The sequence below is a fragment of the Pogona vitticeps genome, chromosome 1 (assembly GCF_051106095.1).
Source record: "Pogona vitticeps strain Pit_001003342236 chromosome 1, PviZW2.1, whole genome shotgun sequence".
Classification (NCBI taxonomy): domain Eukaryota; kingdom Metazoa; phylum Chordata; class Lepidosauria; order Squamata; family Agamidae; genus Pogona; species Pogona vitticeps.
Window position 1 is genome coordinate 185,992,862 of NC_135783.1, and position 18,727 is coordinate 186,011,588.

General features: G+C 42.3%; 2 protein-coding genes across 4 annotated transcripts in view; one reads left to right on the plus strand and one right to left on the minus strand.

Moving 5' to 3' along the window:
* On the plus strand, positions 1-16,053 carry HSPD1 (heat shock protein family D (Hsp60) member 1). Its single transcript, XM_072979388.2, has 12 exons — positions 1-155; positions 2,738-2,912; positions 5,189-5,441; positions 7,073-7,155; positions 7,980-8,075; positions 10,604-10,697; positions 11,237-11,405; positions 11,873-11,972; positions 12,968-13,213; positions 14,112-14,286; positions 15,182-15,360; positions 15,452-16,053. Exons 2-12 carry the CDS (start codon positions 2,739-2,741, stop codon positions 15,593-15,595), a joined length of 1,713 nt encoding a protein of 570 aa, XP_072835489.2. The 5' UTR covers positions 1-155; position 2,738; the 3' UTR covers positions 15,596-16,053.
* COQ10B (coenzyme Q10B) overlaps positions 15,902-18,727 on the minus strand; it is a 16,213-nt gene continuing 13,387 nt past the window's right edge. For all 3 annotated transcript variants that reach the window (XM_020795329.3, XM_072979419.2, XM_072979425.2), the window contains exon 5: positions 15,902-17,409. In XM_020795329.3, the coding sequence (XP_020650988.2) occupies positions 17,242-17,409 (168 nt within the window). In that variant the 3' untranslated portion in view covers positions 15,902-17,241. The remainder of the gene's footprint in view (positions 17,410-18,727) is intronic.

An 18,727-nucleotide genomic window follows, 5' to 3' on the forward strand; every position in this document is an offset into this window, starting at 1 on the left:
CGGGGCCCCCTCCTGGCCCCGCCCTCTCACGTGGGGTCGGGAGGAGGGGCCGAGCGCGAGAGGCCAGAGCGCCGCGCGTGGGGTTTCGGAGCTGCCTTGGTTCGTCTTGCACGGCGTGGAACGGAGAGCCGCCTCTTTTGCACCCAACGCCCCAAGTAAGTGAGGGTGGGTGGGTGCGGGGAGAGGGCGAGCCCCCCCACCTGCAAAAGCACCAGAGGAAGGAAGGGGGGAGGAGGAGAAAGAGGGGTGGCGGTGGGTTTTCTTTTCGGGTTTGGCTCTTGGTTGTTCGCCCCTCTTGGAGGAGAGGCGGAGGCTCCCCTGGCCAGGAGGACCAAAGGCACCGCCTTCAATGGGGTTCCGGCCTAAGGATTCCGCTTCTTGGCGGGATTTGATGGAAAAAGGGCCTGAAAGGGGGGGGGGAAATCGGTTGCAAACTAACTTCTCGTGCTTTACACTCGCGCACATGGAGGCCCTCAGCCTATCTGGTAATACAGTACTCATTTTTGCAAGGCGTACAAAGCTGAACTTTTTAAGATGGCTGGCGATTGAGTTCCTCCTGACTTTGGGGGGGGGAGACTTGCATGCAAGGTGGGGGGGTTGCTGAGGGAGGGACGTGCTCGCCGGGGGGGGGAATACAGCGCCGCCGCCTCCCCTCGTCTTAGCATCATCAGGGCAGGATGACCTTTGGTGTTGAGGCAGGAGGCTGGCCCAGCTCGGGTCCGGCTGCGGTGGGCCTGTGAGACGAGAGGGTATGATGATGGTGAGAGGGAAGGTGCCGCAAAGGTAGGGGTCGCCAAAGTAGTTTAGCGGCGGGGCACGTGTGGCGGCGTTTCTGGTAGCAAAAGACTGCAGGTCCCAGCGTCCCCCCCCCCGTGTGCTAACCCAAGGAGTTGCCGTTCCGTAGCCTGTCTTCCCACGTTTCTCGGCCCTGCTTTGGACGCACACGTGTAGAGGTCCGCATTTTTCTGTCCCATTTCCGCTGCTTCGAGTCCACTCGGAGGGGAGTCTGGCTGTTTTTTAAGCCAGACTGCCTTGTCTCACCACCGCCGCCACCCTTGTTTTAAATCCAGGGCTGAACCCCCCCCCCTCGTCCCCCCACTTCCCGCGGTTCTTCCTGCTGCCCGGAGAGGAGGGGAGGAGGCCGATGGGTCGAAGGCTCCTCGGTGGGCGGGAATTCTTCCCCCTTGCAACGCTCCCGTCGGCCGCTGGGGGGCGTCGGGGCTCTTTTATTTGACCTTGTGTTCCGACCGTGGAGGCCCCCCAAGGATACGCTTGGCTTGTTCATTGAAAAGGCTTCGTCTTCCCCTCCACTCTTCTTTTTTTCTTCTTGTAAGATTAATGCAACCTTTGCACCCTCCCCTCAAACGCCACCGCCATTCTTGCACCACTTTCCCACCTGGTGTCTGACCAGCCTCCTTGGTTTCGTGCCCTTTGGGTTGGTCCTCCTCAGTGAGCTTGAATTGCAGGGCTTTTTTGCTCCAAAGTCACTACAAGGCGGGCCTGGGAGGGAGAGAGCAGTCCTATCATTTTGTACCTCTGAATGATCAGAGTTAGTGCTGGTGCTATGAATGTTTATGATAACAGGACAGTGTGCTCTCAAGTCAGTTCTGAGTCATTACAAGCCTTTTTGGGGTTTACCCCATAGTGAGGACTCAGAAGTGGTTTCCCATTGGCTTTTGCAGGGGGCAACCCAGGATTGTGCAGCTTGTGCCCAAGGCCACACAGGCTAGCTCTTGTAGAAAGCGTCCTGGGGGATCAAACTCCCAACCTCTGGCTCTGCAGCCAGATACCTAAGCCTTTGAGTTATCTAACCAGGCTATTTTGTAATACTTGGAGATAAAGCAATTTTGTAATACAGTACTTGGAGATAAATCAATATAAGCACTTTCAAAAATCTAATATTACTCTTGCTTTCTAATCAGAAAATATTTAAGGTAGTTTACAGTAACAACTATTAAAGATAAAGACTTTATTAAAATACATTGCAGAAACAAGTCAATTGAACTTTGAAATATGAGGTCAGTCCCCAGCTGATTAGCTCTCTTTCACCAGAACATCTTGCATGCATATATATATATACAGTATGTATATGTGTGTGTGTGTGTGTACATATATATGTATGTGTATATATGTGTATGTGTGTGTATATATGTGTATGTATATGTATATGTATGTATATGTGTATGTGTATATGTATATATATGCCTGACAACAGAAAAGAGTCAACCTACTAGCCTTTGACAGAAAATTCCAGAATCTGTAGAAACATGTTGTTAATTTATTTCTGGCAAGTAGTGCCGGTTCTTTCTCCAGATCAAGTATGTACACAACTAAATGTTGTTAGCACCAGAATGATGTTTGTATGTTTCTGGTTGGAAGCAATCTTCCAGGAGTACTTGGAGAAGTATGTTTGTGGGCTAGAATTTTAATTTCCATCGTTTAAAGTGGTCTGTCAATAAGTTACCAGTAAATTTTTTTCCATATTTCTATACAGTGGTGGTGGAGGAGGCTTTCAGTCATTGTTCCTCTCACGTTGATGACATTGCCTGCTTTGTGTTCCAGAATACAATATTTTGATATCTTTAGTTTCAGATCTTTTGCATGAATCAAAGAAAATTGTATTGTGGAAGGCGTAGAACTTGCAGTTCTAATTTTGGCCTGGCCTGCATTGGAATAGAGAGGTTTCAAGCAAAGGTAAACAACTAACCCTGTATGTTTTGCCAATTTTCATTTCTAGAATGCTACGTTTACCAACAGTGCTACGCCAGATGAGGCCAGTATCCAGAGCACTTGCTCCACATCTTACAAGAGCTTATGCCAAAGATGTTAAATTTGGAGCAGATGCGAGAGCCCTTATGCTACAGGGGGTGGATCTTCTTGCTGATGCAGTAGCTGTCACCATGGGACCTAAGGTGATGAAAATATTTTCCTTGGCCTTGATGTGAAGCCATGTATTAGGAGGAATGAACTACAGTTAAAGTGTCTCCTGCCAGAATGTTGGAAAGCCTCTGTTTCTCAGTGGGAGAATCCCACTGGAAAGGGAATCTGTAGACACTAAAAAATCACTTGACTGGCTCATGCCCTTCGGACTTTTTTTTTTTTTGAATAGTATGACTTAGTATACTTGGAAAGTTATTGCTGAATATATCTGCCTGAGGGAAGCATGTCAGTGTTAATGAAATGGGAGCATGTTGTTCCTAGCCTAGGGAAAAGCCAGTTATGATTCTTGGCTTGTCTTTGGGATTCTGTAGAGGTATAAGTTGAGTCAAGTGCAGCTGCTTCTCCCCTCAAGGTTTAAGGAAGGGGGGGTTTCTTGGAGGTGGAGGGAAAAGAGGGTAGGAACTAAGACAGGGAATGGCAGGGACTTCCCCAGTATGAGATGAGATTAATAAGTATCTTCAGTCTCGCTCTGTTTGGCAAGTTTAAAAAGAATTATTAATATAACTTTTGGTACTTGTTACACTGTAGAAAAATTGCAGTGTGAAAAAAAATGTGAGTGTTTGGTTTCTAGTAGTTGATATCTGAAGCAATATGTAAAGTTTTTCTGTAACTTAATTCATTCTGGTATGCCATGCTTCCCTAGTAGTACAGTGGTGCCTCGTATAACGAGTGCCCCGTTTAACGACGAATTCGCATAGCGATGGCATTTTTGCCATCACTTTTGCAATTGCATACCGATGTTGCCTATGGGGAAAAATCGCTTTGTGATGTTTTCCCCATAGGCACTATTTTCCCCCAGCTGAGCAGCGGGAGCCTCCGAAGGAGCGCTTCCGCTGCTCAGCTGGGGGAAAATCCCTGCGGTGGCCTCAGAAGGACCCTTCCAAAGGGTCCTTCCGAGGCCACCGCCGGGATTCCCCTTCCCTGGCCATGGTCGGACTCTCAGGAGTCCGACCATGCCTGGGGTAGCCTGCCGTGGGTCGGATCCAAGCCGCGGGGGGAGGGTGGGAGGCATGGCGGGACTCTTCAGCAGCCGCCGCGGCTTGGATCCAAGCCGTGGCGGCTGCTGAAGAGTCCAGCCATGCCTCCCCCCCTGTGGCTTGGATCTGAGCCGCGGGGGGAGGGTGGTGGGATCCGGATGCCTTTCCTATTGGAACGGATTATCAATGCATCTCTATGGGAAAACGCGTTTGACTTGACAATGTTTTCCCATAGTGATGTGTTTTTTGGAACCAATTAACCTCGCTATGCGAGGCACCACTGTATCTATATTTCAAAACCCTGTGCTTTTGTTAAATTATCTGTCTTTTCAATCTATTTCCTGCATATGTGTGAGGGCATTTTTTTACTGTTGACTCTTGACTATTTGTGGCTCCTTGAAGAAGAGGTCCAAAAATGTGGTTGACTACAGTCATATGTGTTTTGCAGCATAGTTGCTGTTAGCCTTCTCTGGAGCCTGGGGGACTTTCTTAGACCTCACCTTGAGCAGAGGGACTCAGAAGGCTACTGGATGCCTCTTGTGTGAGATATTTGGCTAAAAGTGAGGCCAGAGAGATTTCCACACATTTGTACTAGTCTTCAGTCTCTTTATATGCTGCATGATGTCACACAGTTATCCACATAATTTATGCCTGTGGAAGGCTGATAGTGTCAATAGCAAGGAGCAGTTTTCAGTAATTAAAGAGTTTGTTCTTTTCTGTGGCTGCCAGATCTTCAGTACTTTAAAAGGGATTGTACGGAAGTCAGAAAAGCTGTAGGACAGAAGCTGGAAGTTTTCAGCTAGTGCAAATCATTCCCTGGTGGTCACATCACCCTTTTGCAAGCATAAGTTATACATCAGGATTTCTCCTAATACGCCCTACTCCTCAGGGAAATGCAGTCAGCTGTGAAGGCAACTTTTGGCTGCTCATGAAGGCCCACCAAAAGGACTACTGTTTAGTCCCTGAGCAGTCACAAGTTCCCTCAAATATATAAAGTGTATACATGGTATAAGATTTTAAAGATGCGAAGCCTACTGTGATGTTTTATTGTTCAGTAAAATAGGCTTTGTTTTATGCAATTGTTGGAGGGACAGGTTTGAAACTGGAGGAATCCTGATGTGGAACTTGCAACATGTGCCTTTTTGGACCATAAACTTAAGATGTGAGGGAAATTGTTCTAAATATTACTGGGAGAAAGTGATTTGAATAAAGTCTAAATGATGCATGAAGGCGTGAACAAACCGGTGTTGTTTTCTTGTATTGTACAATAGGGAAGAACGGTAATTATTGAACAGAGCTGGGGAAGCCCTAAGGTGACTAAAGATGGTGTGACAGTAGCCAAGGCCATTGACTTGAAGGACAAATACAAAAACATTGGGGCCAAACTGGTTCAAGATGTTGCCAACAATACAAACGAAGAGGCAGGAGATGGCACTACCACTGCAACAGTATTGGCACGTTCCATCGCCAAGGAGGGGTTTGAAAAGATCAGTAAAGGAGCAAATCCAGTAGAAATCAGAAGAGGTAAGAGCCTTGGTGTTGATTTATGCTAAGCCGTTGGTTTGAAGAATTTTGTGTAAGAAGGTATACTTTGGTGAAGTTTTTCCCAGCATGGTTCCCTTTAGATGGTTCTTTCTATTATATCAATTACAGTGGGGTCTTGACTTAAGAACGGCTCGAGTTAAGAACATTTTGACTTAAGAACCACTCTCATAGGAAAATATTGACTTGACTTACATACTTAGATTTGAGTTAAGAACTGAAAAAAAAACCACGTGGGAGGCAGGGAAATTGCAAAATTTGAACTTTCAGTTAACTGTTGGCCAGTGAAAAGGGTGCCTGTCTGCTTCCTCACTTCTCGCAGCGTTTAGAGAGTGGATTGGGAGACAGTCTTCAGACTGCCTGGTACTGTTACTGCCTGGACTGTATTTTCCCTGCCTTCCCTGAACCTTTCTTGACCTAAGAAAAAAAGAAACAAAATATCCCCCTCTAGTGGTCAAAGGCGGAATAGCAGCTTCCCATTAGTTTCTATGGACAGAAAAGAGCAGATACGGATCAAATGGTTTTCAATGCATTCCTATGGGAAATGCAGATTTGACCTGAGAACTTTTTGACTTGAGAACCGCCTTCCAATACGGATTAAGTTCTCACGTCAAGACCCCACTGTATTGTGGCTGGAGCTGCTGGAACGTGTCGTGGACAGCGTTGGGGGAGGACGTGATGTAAGTGATTGCATAGTAATCACACATTACATTAGTTAAGAGTTTTGGAGCCACAACCTGTGTTTGGCAAGCAAAGTCTTCTACTTGTGTGGTGGTTCCTGTTTTTAAAAACTCCTTGCACGTGCTCCCTGAGCTAGATATCCCCTCAAACATCCAGGCCATATTTGAGGGACTTTTAAAGGAAATCCCATTTTGCTAGGCATGGCTCATTCCACTGGCAGATGGGAGCAGTTGATTAGACTTTTATTTCCCTTGAATGCAGCTGTGAAATACGCTAGTAGTGGTGTTCTAAGGCAGTGGTCCCCAAACTTGGGCCTCCAGATGTTCTTGGACTACAACCCCTAGAAGCCTTCACCACCATCTCTTTTGGCCAGGATTTCTGGGAGTTGAAGTCCAAGAACCTCTGGAGGCCCAAGGTTGGGGACCACTGTTCTAAGATTTGAATGATACTTTATCTCAGCCAAACAGTTAAGTAAGGAATCCAGTCTTAATGTGTTGTGACCAGCTCAGTGCTGGGCAGTGAAAATGCAACATGGAATTATAATGGCTAAATGCATTTGTGGCTTTGCATCTTGAATCTGTTGTTTGTAAAAGCAAAGATGAAATGTCAACTGTGGCCACAAAGGTAATGGTTTCCTGGCTGGCCAAGTATGTTAGCGGAATGTGATTTAGGATAAATTGTGTGATACTGTGGTAGTTGGTTGCTGTCTTTTTCCTGACATATGCTTCAGTAGAGGAAAGTTAGCTGTTATTAATATTGCCGAGCTTTCCTACAAGAGGAGAAGAATTTTTATTGCTATTTAGTGATTTTGTCTGTAGCAGTGAATATGATTGCCTCTGATGCAAGGGTTTTTTTTACTATGTCACTTTAAATAACTTAAATGATGTTATTATTTATTGTGAATTGTGTGAGTGTTTCATCTGTTTCTTCAGGGGTGATGTTAGCTGTAGATGCTGCTATTGCAGAACTGAAGAAATTATCCAAACCAGTCACAACACCTGAAGAAATAGCCCAGGTAATTCTGGTTAGTTTCTAATTAGCTGTTTGTAGTGTGCTGTCTGTGAGCTAGCCTAACTTTTTAAAGCTATTTTTTTCTTTTTAAAATATTTATTTATTTATTTATTTATTTATTTATTTATTTGATTTATACCCTGCCTATCTGGCCCACTAGGCGGCTTCCAATATAAAATCAGATAATAAAAACATAGACAAATACATAATAATAAAATAGCAACAGCAGTAAAATAAAGAAGGAAAAGTAAGAGAGAAATCAAGAATTGGGTGGAGGGAAGGCCTGGTGGATAAATAGCTATGTTTTTAGTTGGGTTTTAAAGGTGCCCAGTGTGGGGGGCGCACGAATCTCTGGAGGGAGATTGTTCCAGAGGCGAGGAGCCACCGCCGAGAAGGCCCGGTTTCGTGTTTTTTCCTTCCGGGCTTCTCTTGGCATCAGGCTCCTCAGCCTCACCTCCTGACTCGTGCGGGTGATCTGGGTAGACCTTGGTGGGAGGAGGCGTTCCTCCAAATATCGAGGTCCTAAACCGTTTAGGGCCTTATAAGTATTAAAACTGAAGTTGACATGGAAACAGATGGGCAGCCAATGCAGTGCGGCCAGCGTTGGCGAGATGTGTTGGTATTTCCTCACTCTTGTAAGGAGCCTGGCCACCGCATTCTGCACCACCTGAAGTTTCTGTGTCAGCCTCAAAGGCAGCCCCACGTAAAGCACATTACAGTGATTTTATCTTGAGATTACGAGCGCATGCACCAAGGTAGTGAGCGCCCCCGTGTCGAGTTAGTTTTTATAGAATTGATGCATATTGATTTGTCTATTGTTTCCTCTAGGTTGCTACAATATCAGCAAATGGAGATAAGGAAATTGGTAACATAATCTCTGATGCCATGAAAAAAGTGGGACGAAAAGGTGTAATTACAGTTAAGGTAAGGGCCAGGTGTTCTCAAGAGACAGGAAATGAAGTACACTGAAGGATCTGAATTCCTTTTTATGGTACAAAAAGCTATAGCTATGTTCCTACAAGGTTATGCTCAAAATCATTTCACACGCTCACAAGGTTCTGCTCAAAATCCTCCAAGGCAGGTTTCAGCAGTATGTGGACCAAGAACTCCCAGAGGTACAAGCTGGATTTCAAAGGGGCAGAGGAACTAGAGACCAAATTGCTAACATGTGTTGGATTGTGGAGAAAGCCAGAGAGTTCATGAAAAACATCTGCTTTATTGACTACGTAAAAGCCTTTGACTGCGTGGAACACAGCGAACTATGGCAAGTTCATAAAGAAACGGGAGTGCCCGACCACCCTATCTACTGAGAAACCTATACGTGGAACATGAAGCAACAGATAGAACTGGATATGGAAACATTGATTGGTTCGAAATTGGGAAAGGAGTACGACAAGGCTGTTTTTGTCTCCCTGCTTATTTAACTTGTATGCATAATACATCATGTGAAAGGCAGGACTGAATGAATCCCAAACCAGAATTAAGATTACTGGAAGAAATATCAGCAACCTCAGATACGCACATACCACTTGATGGCAGAAAGTGAGGAGGAATTAAAGAACCTTTCAATGAGGGTGAAAGAGGAGAGTGCAAAAATGGTCTGAAACTCAACATCAAAAAAACTAAGATCATGGCCACTGGTCCCATCACCTCCTGGCAAATAGAAGGGGAAGATATGGAGGCAGTGACAGAGTTTAACTTCTTGGGCTCCATGATCACTGCAGATGGTGACAGCAGCCACGAAATTAAAAGATGCCTGCTTTTTGGGTGGAAAGCGATGACATACCTCGACAGCATCTTTAAAAGAGACATCACCTTGCCAGCAGAGGTCTGCATAGTCAAAGGTATGGTTTTTCCAGTAGCAATGTATAGAAGTGAGAGATGGACCATAAAGAAGGCTGACCGTCGAAGAATTGATGCTTTTGAATTTGGCGCTGGAGGAGACTCTTCTGAGAGTCCCCTGGACTGCAAGGAGAATAAACCTATCCATTTTGAAGGAAATCAACCCTGAGTGTTCACTGGAAGGACAGATCCTGAAGCTGAAGCTCCAATACTTTGCCCATTTCATGAGAAGAGAAGACTCCATAGAAAAGACCCTGATGTTGGGAAAGTGTGAAGGGAAGAGGAGAAGGGGATGACAGAAAATGAGATGGTTGGAAAGTGTCATCGAAGCCACCAACATGAATTTGACCAAACTCTGGGACGTAGTGGAAGACAGGAGGGCCTGTCGTGCTCTGGTCCATGGGGTGATGAAGAGTCGGACATGACTTAATGATTAAACAACAACAATGTTCATGCAGCAAGGAATGGTGTGTTGAAGTTAAAATCTTGCCATTTCTGGACTATAGTAATAATCTTTAGATCCCATGGAAATTGTATTTCTTACCCCATTTTCTCTCAGGTGAACAAATCCTTCATGATCAAATGTGCAAGAAATGAGGCATATAAGTAAACTGTTTTAGAGTGCAATTATGAAAGCATCACATTAAAATAAAAATTCATTCATTCAGTGAAGCCTAGACTTATACTTACATTTGTCTAGTGGTATAAATTCTGGTGACAAGCTGCTGTTGAAGATTTCAATGCTTGTATCACAGATGGTCCCATGTGTTGGTGTCTGACTAGAAATGCAAGCTTTGGCTGCCTAATTGGTGGCAGTTTACTGCTGAGATTTGAACTTAAGACAGCACATGTGTGTGTGTAATAGGATTCTGGCCACAGCCTTGTGTGAAGAAAACTTTTATCTCTAACACTGTGCTGACTGGCTGGGTCCTCAGTAGTATTTGAGTGTGGCTACGTGACAAGGTCATGCAATTGTTCTAGTCATATCTTAGCCCAGATTGGATTTAGACCAGATAAGATAATGTATATACCATATAAGGAAGACATTAGGTGTGGAGGCAGTGGCTCATTGCCAGTTCTCCTTTCAGATGCAGATCAAAAGTTTCAGCCACAGTGGTTTGAGGGGAGAACACTGTATATTCTTTTGCTTCTTCTCTTTTAGAAGGAAGAATGCTAATGAAAGAGGTGTGAGAATTGGGTCATGGTTTTTGTTCCTAAATATTGGCACTTGATTTATTTCCCACACCACATTTATACGTTTCTTTTAAATCGGGCTTGGTTTTGGTTTGCTTGAATACATACTAAGGAACAAGTTCAAAGGTTTGAAACCTGGATATAGATCTCTGTCTAACTACATTTTGTGCATGCATATGGAAAAGCATGTATGCTGGGGTGGTTATTGTTTTCAAAGAAAAGTCAGTGGGAGGTATAAAGATCCAGATTTCCAAAAAAAATGTGAATTTCTAGGGCATACAAGGGATTATTCTTCACTCAAGCAGCCAAAACAACGAAGTAGTTTGGTTTGGGGGTTGATGCTTGGATTCTTTCCAAGGCTAAGAGAAAGTGATCAGTGCAGTTAATTTTTATTATTATTATTATTTTAAAAATAGGATGGGAAGACTTTGAATGATGAGTTGGAAATCATTGAAGGCATGAAGTTTGACAGAGGCTACATCTCTCCCTACTTCATAAATACTGCCAAAGGTAAGCTGATACAGTTTGAATGAAATGCTAAGTTCAGATTGCTCTCCCCAACTGCATTGGTCAATGAAGTGCAGTAGAGGGAGGTTAAATTGAATAGGCTTTTTTTATGCTGAGGGGTGGCCTGTAAAGGTGTCTGTAGGCACATGACCCAGTCTCAGTAGCTTTTGCAGAATTAGACCTGTGATTTTCCTGCTTTTGTAGCTGGCGATATTTATATGTGCAAATAAATGAAAATAGAAAGATGGAAATCTGCTAGCATTATTACCAATCTTTACAAATACTGTTTCGGTCACTGTTTAGTTCTGATCAGAATATTTTTACTAATGAAGCTGCTGTAAAAATTGCATGGTCTTGTTACAGTTGTTTGCAAAATGACTACCTGTTTGGCCGATAAAAAAACCCAGCACAAAACACCGAACCAGCTGTTCCTGCCCATCTCTGATCATGTCCTATAGTTAATGAGGATTTTAAAGATTTTTTTGAAAGGTGTACAGTTTTTAAGAGGACATTTTATAAGATAATGTAACATTATTCTGCAGGACAGAAATGTGAATTCCAAGATGCCTATGTGCTAATCAGTGAAAAAAAGATTTCCAATGTTCAAACGATAGTACCGGCTCTTGAAATTGCCAATAATCACCGTAAGCCTTTAGTCATTATTGCTGAAGATGTTGATGGAGAGGCCCTCAGCACTCTTGTATTAAACAGGTAGGTAGGAACCTTTTGTGGTTGTTTTGGTCCCCCCCCCCCCTTGGATCTATGTGAATCCAGTAGAAGGAGACCTGGTTGTCATCATGGTGAAGAGAGGAGTTGGTGATCTGGTTTTTTTCTGGGGAAATGCAAGGAGTAGAGAGGTCTTCATTCTAGTCAAACACTATAACTCTTCTTTACCTCACTTGTATTTCTTACCATCGTTTATTAGGAGGAGCAGGACCCCGGGGAAGTGGGAGTTGTCACTTTTCTCAAAGCTCTGTGATTTTGAGCTGCAGCTGTTAATCTAGAGAAGGGAATCTGGTTAACTAGCTCTGATGGTTCCTTCCAGACACAAGGACTGCAGAAGACCTTGGCCCAGTTCAGTTCTGGGTCACTCCCTATTTAGTAACATTTTCATTAATCTGTGAAGTAACATTTTCTTTCATCTCTCTTAACTTGGAAATGGTATTTTCTTTCGTCAGGCTGAAGGTTGGCTTACAGGTTGTTGCAGTAAAAGCACCAGGTTTCGGTGACAATAGGAAAAATCAGCTTAAAGATATGGCCATTGCGACAGGTGGTGCTGTAAGTAAAGGCTAATACTGACATATATACTAAGAAATAATACTGAGAAATGATTAACTTTTAAAGGATTTCCTGTGTATTAGGAAGCTCACCATGTGATGTATAACTGCTGCTTTGTTTATATTTACTTCAGAAACTTTGGAGATGCTGCATAAAAGTTGCAGTAGGAACGTGGCAAGTCATTTGATACTAAATCATGCAATTGGTCTGTCTGGCTCAATAGTTTTGGATTTTTTTTTAAGACCCATCAGGCTGGTAGGAAAGTCACAGATTGACCTGGCCCGAAGTCAGGAATGATTACTCGCATGTTCAGCTGAGAGCTACAGGATCTCTCTCTCTCTCTCTCTCTCTCAAGTTCTGGGTTCTGCCTGTTAGAAGACAGAATGTAGCTCAGTATTGGCTTCTGTGGCTGGCAGGCAGCTCTTTCAGCCCTTTTTGAAGAGGCCAGGAATTGAGCCTAGAAACATTAAGCTTGCAAAGTACTGACCCAAGGTGCTTGGTGGGAGCCATAAACCATCCCATGGACAGAATATTAGTAGCTTATGTCTTAGCTGACTTAAGTTTGCTGAGTAAAGCGCTGGAGCCACAGTATAAAACACTGACCTATAACTATAGAAAATTTGTCTATAAGCATTTTAACTTGTAATAGAAAACTGAAGTTCTGCTACATGAGGCCCAGTCTTTTGGTGCTGTACCTTGAGGTAGCAGATAAGTAATTGCTGAAACACTGTCTATCTGCTAAATGCTGTAGAATAACCAGTTCTTTCTGTAAAGAAGGTGTTCAGGAAAATCATCTGTATGAGCACTCACAATAAAATTATAAGCCTGTTTACTGACCTCACTTGGACTTGATTGCCATGTTAAGTGTTCTTAGTTTTGTAGCCTCAGTGGCATCATAGGTTTGAAACCAGTGAAGTCTTCCATTTTCCAGCAGCTGATGCAAATCTGAGAAATGGCACCTGATTGGGAAATCAATGGTTTTTCAAATCTTTCAGGTGTTTGGGGAAGAAGGTTTGTCCTTAAATCTGGAAGATATTCAACCTCATGACTTCGGTAAAGTTGGGGAAGTCATTGTGACCAAAGATGACTGCTTGCTACTTAAAGGGAAAGGTGATAAAGCCCAAATTGAAAAACGCATTGAGGAAATAGTTGAACAACTAGACGTTACAACAAGTGAATATGAGAAGGAGAAGCTGAATGAACGTCTGGCTAAACTTTCTGATGGAGTGGCTGTACTGAAGGTGAGTACACCCATTTTCATTTTGGGTTTACAGATAGACAACATCTTTCCTGAAAATCAGATTCAAAAGGCAGAATGTTGAAGGTGATTTTAGAATAGGAACAACCAGTTTCTGATGGCCCTTCAGGGAGAACCTTGTATTTACTATTAAGTCAATTAAGTATCAACCTACCAAAATTTCTCAAGTTACATTCACTGTGAAAAAGGTAATTCGTTACGGCTGGGGCTAAAAAGTAATGTTTTTGTATGATAAATTGTGGAAGTTAAGTAACTGAAGGACAGTGTGCTCTCATCTCAAGGTTGGGCCCACAATGAATGCATGAAATTCAGTTAAAGCTAGAGAGAGCACAGTGACCAGTTTACAGCTGACTAGAGCCATAAGCATTACATTATCTAGAAGCCCCATCTTTTTGTACAGCAACACTAAGTGAGAAGATTCATGTATAGTTCTCTCCTTCATAAGACCTAGATCAGTGCAGTTATGGCATTTTGGTCTTAGCAGTCAGTTATCAAGAGGTTAAACTATGAATAACAATGCAGCTGTTACATGACAAAAGTGAAATCCTGCTTGGTACTGACGTCAGTGCACCAGTACAGTTAGTCCTGCCTGTCAGAGGATGTTAAGGTTTGCTTTCTGGAAAGGTAACATTTGCCTTTCTATCCCAGAAAGCATGATGTTGTGTGAAATGGGAGGCTTTCAAAAGTTGCTTGTGACACTACATGTGTCTTTTGATTTAAAAAGGACTAGCATCTCATCTTTTGGTCAGGGTAGCCATATTTTGAATTTTACAGACTGAGATGAGTGTTAGCTATGTTGTTATTGGGCGTGATGTTCTATTTGTAGAATAATCCACGTAAGAATGTGTTCAAGATCTAAAGAAGAATCTCTTTTATGTTAGGTTGGAGGAACCAGTGATGTTGAGGTGAATGAAAAGAAAGACAGAGTCACTGATGCCCTTAATGCCACTCGTGCTGCTGTAGAAGAAGGCATAGTTCTAGGTGGTGGCTGCGCACTGCTTCGATGTATTCCAGCGCTAGATGCTTTAACTCCTGCTAATGAAGATCAGAAAATAGGTGAGTGAATTCTACTGGTTTTCTGTAGAACACTACAGTTCAAATGCTGGGGTCATAAAATTACTTGCAGCCACTTCACAGAAGGAATTATTTGAAGCCACTCCTTACCGTTCTATCCCACTTTCCTCATGTGGGACTTCTTGGTCATACAGACAAGAGCTTTGAGGGGCAGCAGGAGTTCTAGGTGGGCTGGAAACTTTTTCAGCCGAGTGTTGAAATTCTGTGGCTTAAAAATATGTACGATGCGTTGGAAAAAGTTCAGGGACCTGTAGAGCAGAATCAACTTCAAGCCTACCCAAAGTTTGTTTTTTTCAACTGGCACTTACTGTCTCAGTCAATAACTCATTCAGAGACACTTGTAATAGAAAGAAAAGAAAATCTCATTTACTCAGTTTTGGATAGAAGAAAAATAACATATTGTAGAAAAAATAATTGTTGCATGAACAGAGCTTAATTGAGCCAAAGCTTCATGACTGACTCACCACGTAGTAGACAGAATGCTAACTGTGTATAATTAACTGTCCCGATTGGAAAAAGACAGGAAAACGATCTTGAACGGAGAGGCATGGCTGTCTTCAAAATCTGAGCGAGAGAGGGAACAATTGGTTGCTGCTGGATTGATCGATAGTTATCCCAGCCCAGGGATGACTCTTAAAAGCAGCATACAAAGGTTGCTAAATTTCAACAAACTTTTACTTTGTGAATGCAAGGCAGGAGTTTTACACTTGGGTTGAAGTGTGATTTTGCAATTTTCACTTCTGAAATAGAAACAGTCTACTAATTGGAACTATATGTTGGCTTCCCTGCCAGTAATGAGATTAATGTGTTGAAGTAGCCTCCTCCCCACATCAGATAATGTATAATTTTTAAAATTCTTCAATGTATGTATTTTTAGGCATAGAGATCGTCAAGAGAACACTGAAAATTCCAGCAATGACTATTGCTAAGAATGCAGGTGTCGAAGGGTCACTTATAGTTGAGAAAATCATGCAAAGTGCTCCTGAGGTGGGATATGATGCCATGCTTGGTGACTTTGTAAATATGGTAGAAAGAGGCATCATTGATCCAACAAAGGTAAGCAGTCAATATTTCAACAAGAGTGTCTTGTCACTGTATGGATAAAAGTAGTGGATTTCTTCATTGAAATGTGCTTACCTTATTTTAGGTTGTAAGAACAGCCTTGATGGATGCAGCAGGAGTTGCCTCTCTTCTTTCGACAGCAGAAGCAGTGGTAACTGAAATCCCTAAAGAGGAAAAAGAACCTGCCATGGGAGGAATGGGGGGTGGAATGGGAGGAGGCATGTTTTAATCCTGGCTATCATGGATGTACATCATAAACTACAATGAGTGGCTTGATAGCTTAAATACGAACTTCAGGTCAGCATGAGACAGGATGGATGGTGACTGCAGAAGGGCAGTGTTTGAAAAGAATCACTGTACTACTAGTTACTGGATTTCAGTTGACACATGCATAGTCATTTACAGTCATTGTCCATGCCTACAGATAATTTATTTTGTACTTTTGAATAAAGACATTTGTACATTCCTGATACTGGGTGCAAGATCCATGTACCAATGCTGTGCTCTAATCTCAAACCATTGGAAGCACTTGCAGTTCTGTAAAATCAGACTTTATTGGTGCTTGCTATCGCTAGGAAATGCAGAAGCCATTGTGTGTGAGACTGAATAAAAATTGTGTACAAAGTAGAGAAATATACAATTATGTGACAACTTTCTGTAATAAAAGATTGCTCAAAAGTTATAAAATGTAGTAACTTATTCACACTAGATAATTTCATTTTGTAGCAGGCACCGAGGTGCCAGTTTGCTAGAAAACTCTTCAGAGCGCAGTGACAGTCTTAATGAAACACTTATTTTAAATCATTTCTAAAGTTTAGCAAGATATGACCTCTTGAAACCAATTTTGCTTGAAAAAGTTAAGACAAATTCAGATTATGCTGCCTCTATAATTGACCATCAGATATTAGTTCTGACATTAAAATTATTGCTTGATTACAAAAAAAAGGTTATTGCCATACAGAAAGGACATTTATTCATGGCTACAATGATAGTGAAATTTTGAATCCAATGGGGGAGATGCAGGGGACAATAGCGCTCCAGTATTTTTGCAGCTTTGGAGATGGCTGGAAGAGTAAGCTCTGGAGCTAGAAATAGTGGGCTTCTTACCTGAGCTTTTTCAGGGCCTTGCAGCATAAATCCAAACAAATGGAAGAGCAGCAGAACAGAACAGTTCTTATGAAAGCTATTCAAATCCTTTCCTCTACCATAAGTTATTTTAAGCATTGTCCAGATGTCACTAGGAGATATATATTGGGTTACTGTAGTGTGGTTTCTTGGTTTAAATTCATGATTATAAACATAGATCTCCTTTGATGTTTAACGGATTGCTAGATTCTTGCAACAATCCACTGCAATATTTGGTAAAATCATTTTGTTATCGTGTGCTTTATCTAGATTGATTCAGCTTACACAGCAAAGTTGCATATTTTTAGCTGTGCTACCATATAGCAAGCATACACTGCAAAACAAGCTTTGTTCTCAGAGCCATCTTCTCTACGTTTTAAAGTATCAACAGCAAAAATAACTTAAAATATATCTTTAAAAGAATAACTTAAAAGGTTCTAATAATTATTACACACTGCAAAAATAAGGCCACAGAACGGAGTGCTGAGCTTCACACAAGCTGGTAAGAGGAAGAAGGCAATCCTGGTGTAGGTTATAGCTGCCACTCAAGTTGACATAATCAGCACCTTATAAATTGCACTTGATTGATGCTCCTATATTATATACATCAGTATTTTACATGCATATTTTGTACAGTAGTATACATAATAGGCACACACACCCCAGGTAGTTGGAAGCCCACATAAGAGGTATCTCATGTGTAAACATAGTATCCAAATAGTTCAAGGAAGTTGCTGTTTTCACTCCCCTTTATGTGTGGTGCACTTCATGAAGCATCAGTTCTCGAGGTATGCTGGTTTCTTGACCATATATTTTGGATGCTCTTCTTTCAAATGCAGCTACCATCTGTTTTACAACTTCATCAAAAAACAATGTAGCAAGTTGAGAATGCAGAAGGGAACGAAACTCAAAAGAAATCTGTTGAAAGAAAGTAAGATTGTCAGTTGATACAGCAAAGTCGGTATATACTTAAGGGAGGGTTCAGAGTAGAGATGGGGGTATTTGTATATGAATACCCCTGCAGAGGTGGAGACAATCGGCTGGCCCCATGGGGCTGGACGGCCCACTCACTGATGCGCTAATGCTGCAGGGTCCACACTGCCGTCCTATCACTCCAGAGCTCTTGATCACCGAGCCACTCTTTGACCTGGCAGAGAGGCTTGTCCCGTCTCCTGCCAGGAGTGGCTCGGCAATCACAATCTCTGGATAGGATGGCAGCGCAGACCCCACAGCATTAGTGCATAGGTGGGACGTTCGTTATCTCCACCTCTGCAGGGGTATTCGTATACAAATACCCCCATCTCTAGTTCAGAGCCATCTTGTAGATTTGTCTAATCAACTGGCAATATTAGGGCTCCTTCACATGTTTTTAGGTTCCAGTCCTCCATTTCTTTCCAACAATAATACACTCTCCTTTCCTTCCCTTTGGTTTCTGCAAAGCTTGAGGTTCCCCCAATGTGATAACCCTTTTATTTCGAGAAGGAATATTTGATTAGTTTACTGTGTATATACTGTTAAACATACAGGATGGTGGTGAACTGTTTTGTTTGCTCATGGTAGAGCTATATGCTAGTAAGTAGACTTCATGTATGGGCTGTGTGAATATAAATCAGTGCCTGCACAAGGTATAATCATTATTTTTCTTTCTCATGTACTATTGTTTGCTTTTGGAGTAGATTCATTCTCTGTTGCCTTGCCTCTCTGCTTTTTGTAGTAGTTTTTAATAATTTTGTGGGGCTTAATTTAAGGTAATGCCAGGAAACCCGAATGGGGAAACTCAAAACAAAATAACCCAAAAGAGGCTTTCAGCAGGCTGTTGCTTATTTTAAGTAAACTGGCCAATTGACAAATATATAGTCTTGGAATCAAAGTGCTGTTTTTTTTAATGCAAGCAAGAAATCATGCAAACACACCCTAGCCAAATTCCTCTGCAGCAGTTTTTTGGAGGTGGGGAGGGGAAGCCCTGAAATCCTTGTTGCAAAACTAGTATTCCCCCATCTCTGAATCCAACCCATAGATTCCAGCCAGTAGTACATTTAAAAAGGCATTTGGAAATATTTAAATTAGGAGCTTCATATGTTGAACTTTACTAAAGTTTTCACTGGGTTTGGAAAACACCAAATTATTTTCCCTTGAAACATCCTGTCAATATAATTGTTTATTCTATAGAAAACAACAAGATAGCCTGATACACTGAGAGGACTGACAAAAGCTAGGTTTTCCAGATTACAGAAAG